This window comes from Pteropus alecto, unplaced genomic scaffold (genome assembly GCF_000325575.1).
Source record: "Pteropus alecto unplaced genomic scaffold, ASM32557v1 scaffold101, whole genome shotgun sequence".
NCBI lineage: Eukaryota > Metazoa > Chordata > Mammalia > Chiroptera > Pteropodidae > Pteropus > Pteropus alecto.
The window spans coordinates 4,688,328-4,701,930 of NW_006432945.1; the positions used below are offsets into that span (position 1 = coordinate 4,688,328).

Genomic DNA, 13,603 nt, shown 5'->3' on the forward strand with positions numbered 1-13,603 from the left:
GGACGAAACCAGGGCTGCCTTAGATTAACTCCTAGAACGAGAAACCAGACAAAGTTCTGTGTTCTCACAGAGTCCAACTAAATTCTCCCACCACGACAGTTTAGCCAGACAAAAAGCACACCTCATCCGGGCCTCAAATCCTTTGAGAAGGGGTAAGGGGACAAATGCGAGAGGGATGCCAACCACCGAAGGGCCCACCGTCGTCCTGCACACGATGGGGTGCTGATTTTAATGTATAAACTAATAACTCTTAGACCACTAAGTACAACAGATTCTGTGTCGTTTTAGCTTTGAAGAACAGACGCTCACAGCTTTTCAAGCCGGCAGTGTTAAATGATGTATCTCATTCCCTCCACCCCTTGAGTCAACTGCTGCCTAGCCAGATTAAGGTGTCAGATTGATTTGTTTTATACATCTTTTGACCATGCTCATTGAATATTTAGGAAGTTTCTTCAGCCCATATTGAGGCTGAGATGTCCCGTGGGAAGCATTAATCAAAGTCACAGAGACTAGTACACTGTGGAAACACAGCCTCTTTATTGTAGCGATTAGTTTTTGCAGTAACACATTAACACACTACAGAGCTTTCCTTTATAGAACAATTGATCCTTGTAAGCCACTGCAGAACGGGGGAAATGAATTCTTTAAAGTTTAACACTTTTTCTCCCCCAAAGTGAGTATCTGGAGGAGGGGAGCGGGGGCCTTGCCTTTGCACTCAGCCAGCCACTAAAACGGAACAAATTCCAGTTCATTTTAGTGGACGGAGATCCTGTTCTTCAAGCTGCTGTGCCTGTCGTTTCACTTGTCCCACGTTGGGGACTCTGTTGTTTTTGTCCCTGCTTTTCTCTCTGTTATTTCCATTCTCTAACAATAAGCTTTAAATCTCCCTTTATGTCCCATTCCTAAATAATGGCAAGTGCACTTACTTTTTTGTCCTCCCCATTAGGTCATTCATGACCATTCTAGAAAAAAAAAAAAAAAAAAAACCCTTTCTATTTTTTTCCTCTACAGTACTCTTGTCCATATGAGACAATGTCTTGTAACAATGCAGAAGCCTAATCTCCATGTCAAAGCAATTTTCATTCCCCAGTGCACAGCCTGCTATCATTTTGTAATGTTTTGTTTCTTATTCTAAAAGAATTAAAAAGGAACAGTAAGCCGTCACGGGGGCCTGTCGTCCTTATCTCAGTGTCTGGAAATTTGGACAGTGTATTTTACTGCTGAGATAAAATGGAAAGAACTCCAAGTTCAGCAAATTGTAATGGGTTTAAGTTCTATTGAAATCGGCAACCAGAAGATCAGATAACGGGGGTCCTTCAGTTGTCTTTTTAATCGGGTTCCCCACAAGGCTGAATAGAGACAGAGCAGACACACAGAGTGAAAATATAATTCTTAGATAGGTTAAGTACATGTTTGAACTCTTGCAAGCAGAAGCGATTTGCTGATGACTTAATCATTTTCTGGTCAATTATCTGTAAGGGCCCTTGCAACTCCATGGCAATTATGATGCAAGTTGGCCTTTTGGGAGAAACAGCAGTCTCCCTGCTTCTGTTTCCTTGTGACTTCCATTCTCTGCCATAAATTTTCATTCATTTATTATCTTTGCTAGTATAGAAACAACTTTCTGTGTAGTAATTACAGCCCCAGTACACACTTTAGCTGTCATCTTGCTGGAGTCTGGATGTTCTCATGGCCAGTGTTTGATAAGTGGTCTTTGTTGATTTTTGATGAATGTATATCTTTTTCTGGGGGACCAGGGAAGGGAATGCCTGTGATGACAAAAGGCAGGGGAGTTGTCTGTCAACCCGCCTGATATAAAGCTATGGATTTATTGGTTTTGACTTGGCAAGTTGAGATGCATCTGTCCTTTATGTGAACGGAGGGCTATCAGTAAGAATGGTACCATTCTAAAGTTCATGGAGAAACCTTGGTAAACGAAGTTTTAAAGCCGAATCCTGTTATGGTAACTTGGCGTTTTAAAAAAATGTAATAAAGATTCTGTCTCTGCCGTCCGTGTGCCGTGTCTTAACCACATCCCCCAGACAGCGTGGCCTCCAGCAGAAGGGGGTCTTCTCCAAGGCTGGCTGTAGGAAGTGTATGAACAGGTATGTGGTCTGATCAGACAGCACTGGACGTGAGTACCGTGTGTGAACACTGAGCGGAATCCTGGCAGGATGGCCATCGAGATCACCTATTACCAAGAAAACGAGCAGATGCCAAATTCCTCCCTCTTTGTGTGAAAGCCATTTTCCGGCATTGAAGGAGGTTGTCACGTGATGACACAATTTCTCATTTAAAAAGAAAATATCATGTAGCGGTGAAGTCATTGGCTTATCATCTCCGGTACTTGAAATTAATAACTCTTCCCAGGGTTCTATGGCTTGAATGAGTTTCCGTAAGAAGTATACAAATGCAATTTGTTTTACTGAAAGATGAAGAGCAACATTTAAAGTAAGGTATTCGGCTTAAGAAAAATAAGATTTAGGATGTGAATTTTCCATCTCAAATGTGGAGGGGTTGTGATGTGGTTTCCTTTGTTGATAGGTTTTATAATATCCTGTGAGTATATCATTCATTGCTCTCGGCTCTCTTGCCATCATTTCGGTGGAATTAAAAACATACCTTTCCAAGCAAGGAAGGGAGGGGAACTTTAAAAATGCTTTGAATGCTTAAAGAATAAATGAAGAAAATGGCAGTGTTCTTATCCTTTTCAATATTTAAATTTAACAGTTCAACAGATGCATTACCTCTCAGCTCATCAAGTGGTTTAGCAATTTCCGTGAGTTTTACTACATTCAGATGGAGAAGTACGCACGTCAAGCCATCAACGATGGAGTCACCAGTACTGAAGAGCTGTCCATAACCAGAGACTGTGAGCTATACAGGGCTCTGAACATGCACTACAATAAAGCGAATGACTTTGAGGTAGGAACTCATCTTTATTTTTCTGGTCCTCTCCCTTTGCTTTTTCTTAAATGTATGTTCTTTAGAAATGGCCCCAAATCCGTTTCTGTATTGGTATTTCACAGAAACATCCCCCAGCAGGGTAAGAAGTAGAGCGTCAGTGCGGAGCCCCCGTCCCCCATGATTTCTATCAAAGTCCTGGGGACCTGACCCGCTTTCATTTCCTTTCTCACTGGCTGGCTCTGCTCCCTCCACACAAGACCCATTTGGCCACGGAAAAAGGGAACTGGAGAGTCCAAAGAAAATGGCAGCAAGTGTTTCCTTTCCAGAGAAGGGGGTCCCCACCCCAAGAGGCCTTTTTTCATACTTAGGTTCTGGCATGTTGATTGAGCCGAAAATATGCTATGTGCAATGGGATCTTGCAAAAGTTATTTTCTAAGAAAGTCCGGAAATGTTATTGGGCAGTGATTCCATGGTTTCTGTCTTTAATCAGCATTTATTTCCTTTGTGGGAGAAGTAGTATGAGAATTTACTAAGTACATATTATAAGAGATACATCAAGATTTCGTTTTTGTTTTTGTTTCTGTGTTTGTTGTTTTGGGAGGAGAACCTCCGGTGTTTATTTTGCACATGTGCAGCTTCACAAGCGTGTTGCTCTGTGTACGTACGCTCTCATGCACACTTAGATATGTACAACACGCAGATTCTAGATACACACGAAGCGTTATAAACAATTCCCGGGAAGCAAAATCTATACAACAGTAAAAGATGCGCGGCTATGAGTAAGGCATTTCTTTCCTGGCTAATGTGGTGCCTCAGCAAACATTTTTCATTGCAACATGATGACTATGAGACAACACCAGCGAATCTCCCAGTACTCACAAAGGCGTTTTGCTGAGCCCTGCTGGCCGAGGCGACAATAGGTGGAGGTGGGACTGTGACAGTTCTGTAGGCTGAACCCCCGACCGTGAGAGTAGACAGGCCATAGCTCGATAAAGCTGGTCCTTTGCTTATATTATCTGGAGGATAGGAATTTTTTCTCCCTCATCTGCTTGTACGGGGACCTTATATAAATATTCTCGCTGGGTACCTCACACAGCTAAGTACCCAAAAATGCCCAGGAAGTTCTCAACTTCAAAGGAGAAAGGGGCATCTTGGTCTGGCCTTGCCAATAAAAGGACCTGAGCCCCGCTGCCCACACCGCTGGCTTGTTCATTATTTTTGGCCCTTTCTCCCACTGTTCTTAGCACCGCAGATCAATTATGGTGGCTTGGAAAGACCTGAAGGTAGAAAGTTAACAGTGGGGAAGTCGCGGTTTTGCCTCAAAAGTTTGCAGGTTAGACTACAAGCCACCGGTTTGTCTTTGCTATCCAAGACAAATGGAGATTGCTTGTCAAATGTGTTCTAATCAAAGTTTTTCTCTGGCTGAACATGTTAGAAGTGGGGATCCTTCTTGTACTGCTTCGCAATTTTAAAGTCTGTTTTTAAAGTCACCGGTTTACTGTTTTCACGGAACATTCTAGCAGATTTCTTCTAAAGCTGCAGAATATGACTATAGAGAAACATTTAAAGAAGTCTTATTAAGAACTTCATTTCAACCTCCTCCTTTCTGATAAGTCTGTTGCTCTAAACTTTCAGCTAAGAGAATTTGTGCGCTGGCAAACTCTCTGTAGTTTATTATGACAAATATTCGTTGCACGGCTGCATCAAGCCTCGTATAAGATGAGTGCTACACTTCTGCTGTGTAATGTACTTGAGAGAACAAATCCTGGCAGTGCACATTAAGACTGTGAGGGTTGTTTAAACCTTACCTGGTAGGAATTTAATCCCCTACTCACAGCACAAGGGCCAAAAGGACACAAACAGGGGACGGCTGGCATCAGGAGATACCCGACGAGCTGCTCCATTTAGCATCATCTAAATCCTGCTTTAATATGATTAACATCTGATATTTCTCTCTTTCTGAATCATATCCACTTCCAGCCAGGCCACCTCGCTTTTATCTGTCGTGTCTATTTTAAGACTGCTTCAGTGCAAGAAGTATGGGGCCCAGGGAGCAATTTTGTCACTTCTCATGTGACTTCAGACAAGTTATTGGTCTCTTTGGGGGCTTTTTCCTCCTTCAGTAAAAACTAGACTCCTTCTGGAAATGTGGTAACAAAGAATCAGGAGCCTGGGTCTTGCCCTGGGCCGCTCCCCTGCCCCCCCATCACACGCTCACAGGTACAAACGCACACACACGCCCACCGCCACATGTGATCCTAATAGCACCAAATAGTTTTTAATTTCGCCTCTCCGTTTTGGCGCATTTACTAACAAAAGCTTCAGATAAGATGATCCCTTCTTTTCTGTGTTCGTGTGCGTGGAGGTCAGTGCTTAAGTAAGATGCTTAAAAAGCCACTGGTCTTATCATTGTCACTTTACCAGTGTGGGCCATGGCTGCAGGCCAGAGGTAGACCAGCAGCACCTCGAGCCGAATATCTCAGCTGATAACGCTGTGCACTGTGTGACTTTTGCATGTAAGTTTCTCCTCTTTAAGTCAAGTAAAATGAATCTGGAGGCTAATATGAGCAAGAGAAGAGGATGGCAAAGTAGAGAACTATCTACCTCGTTTCTTTTTAAATTTTTAAACAGATGGACCATGGTGCCCAAAGATCCTGTCAATTCAAAGGAATATGTTAACCCAACAGAATATTAGCCGGTCACGTAATAAAACATCTTATTGGTTGCATTTTTAAATTTCTCATTCAGTCGTTGGTAGCAGTTATAAAATAGCTAACGTTTATTGACTCTTTACTATGTCCTGGGCACTCTCCTAAGTGTTTTACCAATATTAACTTATTTAATAGGAATAGTTATAATAATATGGAATATTAATGCAAGAAAAATTTCAGTCGGCCTAAAAATTTATGCTGTTTTCAAGTAATTCAGTTTGGGTGGGGCCAGGTAGAGGCAGGGTGGGGGAGGGTGTGAGAGAAAATGAGGCTAATGTTTTTCCTCCTTAGACATGACTTCCTTCTTCCTTCTTTCTCTTCTCCTACTCTTGTCTTTTTTCAGCTTTCTGCTCCAACTCTGCCTCTGTCATAAGCTTGCTGGTGGCACCTCTGTCACCGCTTAGCACCATCCCCCTCCAGCCCCTGCTGCTGATGGCTCTCAAAGCTAGAGTGGTTGCTGACCCCTGGCCCACAGGAAAATAAAGCAGACGGGGAAGGTTTATCGCTAGGAAAGAGGGAGTGGCCTAAATCTCTCTCCTCTTCTAGACCCTACATTTCCTGGCCTTTATGAGTCAGGACCTTCTGAGTGACAGGAGAGCTTGTTCTGCCTTTTGTATCAGTTTACACAATTGCCAGGATTCTTGGCACAACATTCAGACTTAGGGTGGTGAGAGCTTGAGAAATCCCAGGGGATGTGGAAGAAGACACCGGGGGGCGGGGGAGGGGGGGCACATGAACTACTCTTTTAGTTTGTGCTGAAGGCAAGGAAGTCGGTTGCATCGCATGGGGCGTTGCTTCTGAACGTGAGTTTGTGAAGGTTTGCAGGAGAGGGGCGTTCAGGTACAGGCTGTGTATTTCATGCCTGCTTCTCACATTTAACGAGATTGGCAATAATAAATTTGTCTTTCCAGGTGTTACGGTATATATTTCCATGCTTCATTTTCACTTCACTTTGATGAACTTCCAAATTTTTTTTTTTTTTTTATGGGGAGGGAAAGGGGGTTTTTGGGATTTCGTCCCAGTTTTTAAATCGTCCTGCTACTTCTGTATTTAGGAGCATACAAGTTGGATTTTATTGCTTTTTTTGTTGCCTTTGCAACTGTAGCAGGAAAGGAGGCAGTGATTGCTGTCAGTTTCCGAGGCCCATGTACAGGTTTTGCAAAGAACCCAACTAAGGCAACCTACCTGTGTAACTCACAAAGGCGAATTGCACTATTTGACGAGCCAAAAGACACACCACCCTAATTTGACTCCATGACGTAGGCTGACCACTTGATATGGTGCAGCTAAGAAGGGCAGAATGATCCAAAGCCTGGGGAAGGGGGTGGGGGGCTGAGAATGGTCTTGTGTGTGTGTGAGTTAAGAGAATGTGTCAGATACCTCCATCCAGGCTGATACTTCTGACTTTAGGGGCATCTGAGTTGGATTTTATCGCTTTTTTGGTTTCTTCACAACTGCGGCAGGAAAGGTGGTCGTGATCACCGTCACAATCCAAGGCCGCATGGAGCATTCTTACTCTTTCTCGAGAACCATGAGGTAGCTCCCTCACCCCTGTGGTCAGCCAAGCATCCCTCATAGGCCCTCAGCGGCTCATCATGTATCTGTAGACAGGGTCCGAACTCCCAGTAAGAGTGACTAAGCTCACTTGCCCTCGCTAAAGACCCAGGTTTGGGGATGGAAGGCTTAGAAATAAATAGAACAGGGAATTTGATTCATTGATTAGCGGGCTTATAAACACCCGCTAATCAATCTACTATCTCACTAGGCAGATGCTCCACCAGTGAGCCTGTGGCTTGACTTTTTCTAGGTTTCACATGACGGGCAAGAAAAATACTTCCGCAGACCTCTTTCTGTGTTTTCTCACTTTCCTCTTAGAAAGAGAAAATTTAAGAAGCAGCATCCCTCACATCTACCCCCCAGCACACACCCGAACACATGCACACTAAAATACACATCCCGAATATATTCTCTCCACCGTTCCCAACCCACCCCTGCTTTCAACACAACACACGTTTAAGAAGATTTAATATATTTGGAAGTCTTTCATTCACACTGCCATCTCTTTAAAGAAAAACGAGGACAGGTGGATTTAGGAAGCACTTCTGTCTGCTCCAAATAGACACTTAAATATGAGTGATCATTTGGAAAACTGGCACACGAGTGCAAACCTTTTACCGCTGTTACAGTCTTTTGGCCTCAAAGCCGCTGAGCTGTTTAAATGATCACACGACACACTCTTGGTGGGTGGCGGGGAGGCAAAGAGACCCTTACCACTTCTTTCCTTGCCAGTCCCACCACTGACAAGCCAAATTGATCTCTTAAGAGACGAAATGAATGTTCTCTAAATATATGGACACACATGGCTGTCTGGGAACACGTTCCTTGTACAGAAATGATTGCCTGAAATTTGAAGGAGAGAGCGGTGAAGACGCCAGGGTCGGAATGGGGCGGAAGGGGTGGGGGTGGGGCGGCGGTAGGATCGCGTGCGTGCACCGAGCCTCGTTTTCGCTCCGCTGTCCTTTTGGGATTCAAGGTGTTGATCGGTATAATGAAGCGGGCCCGTTGATTTATCATCTATTTGGTCATGTCATTGCATTTTTAGCTCCCCGTGTCTTTTTTGTCATTGGGTTACATTCAAGCACAGTAAGATCAACTTTAAAACCTCCTTACTCAACAGCTTTATTAGTTATAGCATTCCATGACCTTTCTCAACATTCTTAAAGAAAAAGATACAGTGTAATGTCGCTTTACTTTGCTTATTGTCCTTTGTTGTGGTGAACAAAGCATTTTCTGCAGTGGCTATAGCACATAATTATACAGCTTTCAATGGCAGTGTCTTGGCACATATCAAAGTTCAGAGGAGCCTTTAGAAAAAAAAAAAAAGATGTTTTGTGGCAGCCTAGGGAGGGTCTCATCTTTCCTTCAGAAAATAGTTCAAGGCTCTTCTGTCAAGCTTCCCTACTTAGAGCTTTTTCTCCTCCTGCTTCATAAAGTTTAAAGCGGATTCAGTGGAGTTCTATGATCTATTTCCTTTGAAAGATTGTTCCTCGGCACAGAGAGGGCCTTTGACTTCAAGAGTTCACAGATTCATGTCTTTAGGTATCATATGTCTGACCTTATCAGTGACTCCATTTAATGTCGGAGAAAAAGTCTCAACTCTTTGTGTTTGTCTGTTTTGCCTCTGTGAAATGATTCGGTGAAAAGACCATCCTTTTTAACACACCACTGAGAGGCCGTTTCGGCTGCAACCTACCCTGTGGCTTTTCTCTCTTTAAAAAAAAAAAAAAAAATTGTCCTTGTGTTTTGTGTATGGATGAGTTCACAGTGAGAATAGAATTATACAAGGGCAGGCGCACACACAAAAAAATCTTTTGCTTTCCTCCCTCACCTCCCTCCCCCGCCCCCGCCCCCCGCCCCCCGTGATCTATTGGCTCTCTTGGTGGCTGTACCCCAACAGGCGAAGCCATTTAGCAAACACAGAGGTGGCAGCCGTGGCGCTGGGACAGCAGTGGGTTTTCCCTTGCTTCGACCTACCCCTAAGGCCTTCATAATTAATTGTCCTTCAGAGATGAGGAAAGTTCAGAGACAGTGTGCGGAGTGATGTCTATTGTGGACATTCGGTTTTCCTTGCCTCGGTTCATTCTCTTCGTCCCACAAAGGGTCATCGGTAGGAGAAAGGGGGCGAGTTCTCCACTGAGAGCCGCTGCTGGTGGTTGGAGCTTTCAGTGGGATGCTATCATTGTGTTCAGCCCATCCTGGATTAAATGTCTGGAGAAGTTCTAACGATCGTTTGAAAACGAGTCTGTTTATTTCGTCTAGATTAAGCAAACTCATTTAGCGAACCCAAGCTTGTTCCAAAGTTGGTGATCCCTTTCCGCATGGCAGACAACATTTTAAATCAAATGTCCTTGTTCCCCACTACGCTCCCCACCCCCACCTGATTTCATTTCCCTTGAACTGTTTGGTTCTTTCTCAGCCATAGGGCAGACATTTTAATGACCATTCGCTCATTACTTTTCACTACCTTAGTATAAATTTGCAGGAGTAAGTATTTTCGCACACATTCTTTTTGGTGACATAGAGGGCTTTGATTCTTGAAAGTAGACTATTCTGGTTTAAAAATATTGTTTCACCTTCAGTGGCTGCCTTCAGCCCGTCTTCGATGCTATTTGGTAACATGACATAAAAAAAAAAAACAAAAAAAAAAAACCGAACTGTTCCCTTCCCCCCTTTTTGGCTGAGACACAAAATAAAGACGCAATGTGGAGACAGCTATTTGAGAAGTAAAGGAAAAGGAGAACCATTAATGATTATTCTACTACTCTTCCTGTTAAATAGGGTGAAGCCAAGAAAAACAAATATAATCATTCTCCCAAGGAGCAGTTAAACTAGCACATTAGGGAGGATTAAGATCACCTCGCTGTAGCTTTCACAGCGACTTCAAGGCTGCAGGGAACCACCGTTAAGAAAATCTCTGTGTCCCTCAGAGCAGTCTCTTCTGGAGGAAGGGACCGACAGGATGGCCAGAACCTGTCCCTGTAGAACCCTTCCACAACGGACCTTTTGGTATTTAAAAGAGAACCCATATATGGACGTTGACACAACTAATAGAGTCATAGCAAAAAGGGGGTCATAAAAAATTAAAGTTATTCTTATGAATCTTTCATTAGAAGCAATGAAAAGGGACACTGGCGTAGTCTAAGTCCTTTGTGCCATGAGCCCTTCTTCCGGGCTCTGAGCTATTGTTTTCAGCTCCTCAAACAGACTTTCACTTTCAAAGTGACAAAAGTCACTTAAAAGCCAGACAGCTGTACTAACACACCCACCTTACAGACAGAGCAGGAGCCACGGGCAGGTGACAAGTCCTCCTGTTTAAAACGGGCAGGGGCGGCTTCCTCCTGCCTTCATGTTGTTTTTGCACTCACTTTGAGAGGGACCGTTTATTGCTAATTTGTGTCCCCAACCCCCTGAGGTTCCCCAAAATATTTCTCGCATTTTCTTTATAGCATGAAACATTGACATCCGTGATAATATTTATACCTCGGGATGCACGGCTAAGGACAGGTTCGTCAAAGTTTGAGCCCAGGACTTCGCAGAAGACGGAAAGGAGTTTGACTCAAAACTCTCTCCTTCCGTTTCTCCCCTGGCTTCTCTTTATTCAGCCTTTTCCGACCAGTCCCAGTCTCTCTTAGGCTTCTCAGATTTCTTTCTCATCAGGAATAGCTGGGATTGTATGAAAAACACACACCCAGGGTGGGGATCAACCTCACCTTCGGATTTAAGACCCATTCTGCCTGCATCCCAGGCCTCGGGTCATGGAGAGTCCTCCCTGTGTGTGTATTACAGGCCCTCCCTCCCCTGTCACCTTGTGTACAGTCTGGTCTGTGACACTGATGGTGATTATGTCATTATTTTGCTCTGGGGGCCCTGGCACATCTGCAGAGCCCAAGCACATCTTCTTTGTTGCGCTGGCAAACGTCCCACACCACAAATGCTTCATTAGCCCTGCTGCCGGCCTCCTTGCCAGACGCGAGTGCCCAAATCCAGGCTTCTTTTTGCTCTGTTCTTTTGTGTAGCTGATGATCATGTATTCATCTTGCCGGTTCTTCCCCATTTTCCTCGACTTCTGAACTCCAGATGTCCCAGTTTTCTTGCCCAAAACACTCTGAAGTCTACAATGAGACACAAGGTGACTCCTTACTCCTTAACCCATCCCACCCCTTACCACCTTCCCACTTTCCCACTCCCCCAAATGAATAGTGACTTTGAAAAAAAAATGAGTGCTATTCTCTCAAACTTGCAATTTGAAAAGATACCAAGTGATCGCTCCCAGTTTGTGATGGGAGATGGGGTTAGAAGTAGGATTTCCAGGATCTTGCATATGTGATGTGTGACTTTCTCCTCCATCTCCCCGCTTCCTTCTTCTGGACTCCTTATTCGCTTCTGCACGTTGTTGCCATATTTTACCAATTTTCGGAAAGCTGTCCACAATGGGGGTACAGAGAAGATTCTTCATGCCTTGCGGTGCACGCTGTGTTCATCTGAATGGAATCTTCATCTCCACTCTACCCCCAAAGTCCCTGCCTCTGCCTTCTGCCTTCCTAATCTCCTCAGCCCCCAGCAATGACCTATTACTTAGATATTTAAAGTGATTAACACTTAGCTGTTTGGGAAGTGAGCTGAAACATTTCTTCAAAGTTTTATTCTGTGGAGTTAACAGAGCCAGATCTTTAGTTAAGGTGTGCTGGGTTCTACAGTGATTTTTAAACTTCATATCTTGATAGATACTCTGTAACTGGTATGTTTCATTTCCCCCTTAAAATTGAATTAATCGATCTATGTTAGCGTATTCTGAGCAGCTTCTCCCACACAGAATCTAACCAGTTTTTATCTCCCAACCACGCCAACATGTGATGGTTTAATGTCTCTGTCTCTGAGTAAAACATAGATTTTAGTTTTAAGGTATACTCAAAAGAATAAGTTCATATTTTTAGGGCAATCATGGTCAGATCGTTGTCCTGGATTCTAATTCGGAATCCTAGGACAAAGACTCTGGTAAGGATTAAAGGAAATTTTCTCTGAGGAATGTGTCGCTGTATTGTGCAGGTTCCTGAGCTTGTCTGTCACTGAGCTTTATTCTGAATATTAGGGACGATCTAGCTGACAAGGTGAGGAAAGAGGTGGCCAGATCATAGGCTACCAGGGAGCATGTTGGGAGAGGCCAGTACCGGTCACTGATTGAACCGTTTTCAAAAGACTTAGGATGTCCCTAGAATGTCCCCAGCCTCCCATTATTGAATCATTATGGTTTTATTACCCATGGGTTTATTCAAACCTTTTTCAAACCTAACTCCATTCTCAGAATATACCACTCCTCCAGATAATAATTCTCTAAATTTATTACCTGCCATGAAAATAGTATCTTCTTTTTATGGCTCTTAAAGTGATTCCCCTAGAATTCCAAAGGGATGTCCCTTGTTATAATGTCCTGGGATTTATGAACAGAGCTGTGGCCATATTCTCCATTTCCTTTCTGATTTTATAGACTTTGATCATTACTCCCTCTTAATCTTCATCTCTGCAGATTAAGGAGCTCTAATCCTTTTTAAAAGCCTAATCTCATACAGTAAGTGGGCTGCCCCTATAATTCGCTTCCAGCGTGACTATTTTCCCAAGGGAGAGTGACAGTTAGGAGACAATGGAACCGAATTCCAGGTGTGGGCAGCCACGCCAAAGTTTGTGAGTGTACCTCACATACACATCCAGCAGGACTTTTCTGATTGCCCCAAAAGTTGGATTTCTCGAGTAGCATCTCGTAGCACTTGTTGGTTAAATGATCTTCTAAGATAAATTTGTGAGACTCTTGGTGAGCGCCCTGGCAAATCTGATCGTTTTCTGTAGGACACAAACAGCCAAATAAAAAATGGGCAGATCCACCACGCTGTCCAGATGTTTTCAGTGTTTTTGTAAAAACAATGTAAGAGTATTTGACATCACGAAGACACAGCCTTAATCTTGGGCTTGAGTCTATAAAAATGACAACTAAGGCGAGAAAGCTTGGTCTCTAAATTGTTCTCAGGATGGAAACAAAGTGTTCACTTTTGAGTAGGTGTTATTTCATGTAAAAGCATCATTCTGAAATCTTAAAGGGGAAATCCTTTAGAGAGTCTTTCCGGTGTCAGTGATCCTGGACTAAAAATGGCGTAGAACTTAAGAGCATGAATTCCGGAACCAGTCCCTAGGATCAAACCACAGCTCTGCCACTTTCCAGCAGTGAAACCTTAGCAGGTGTCTTAGTCTCTCGGTGCCTCAGTTTCCTCATCGATAAAATGGGGAAAATAACAGCACCTACCTCACAGTGTTGTCGTGAGACTCAGACAAATATACATGAATATATTAGCACAAAGTAAGTGCTGTATAAGCATTTGTTTTTATTCATTTGTAGAGCCAGCTAAAAGTTACCTTGTCCCTGCTGTCGGTAGCCC

The 13,603-nt window shown here is 43.5% G+C and overlaps 1 protein-coding gene across 1 annotated transcript in view; it reads left to right on the forward strand.

Annotated features, from left to right (window-relative positions):
- The window catches only part of PROX1 (prospero homeobox 1), a 48,738-nt gene that overhangs the window by 20,285 nt on the left and 14,850 nt on the right, over positions 1-13,603 (forward strand). Inside the window, exon 5 of the mRNA XM_006907722.3 lies at positions 2,731-2,925. Within this exon, the coding sequence (XP_006907784.1) occupies positions 2,731-2,925 (195 nt within the window). The remainder of the gene's footprint in view (positions 1-2,730; positions 2,926-13,603) is intronic.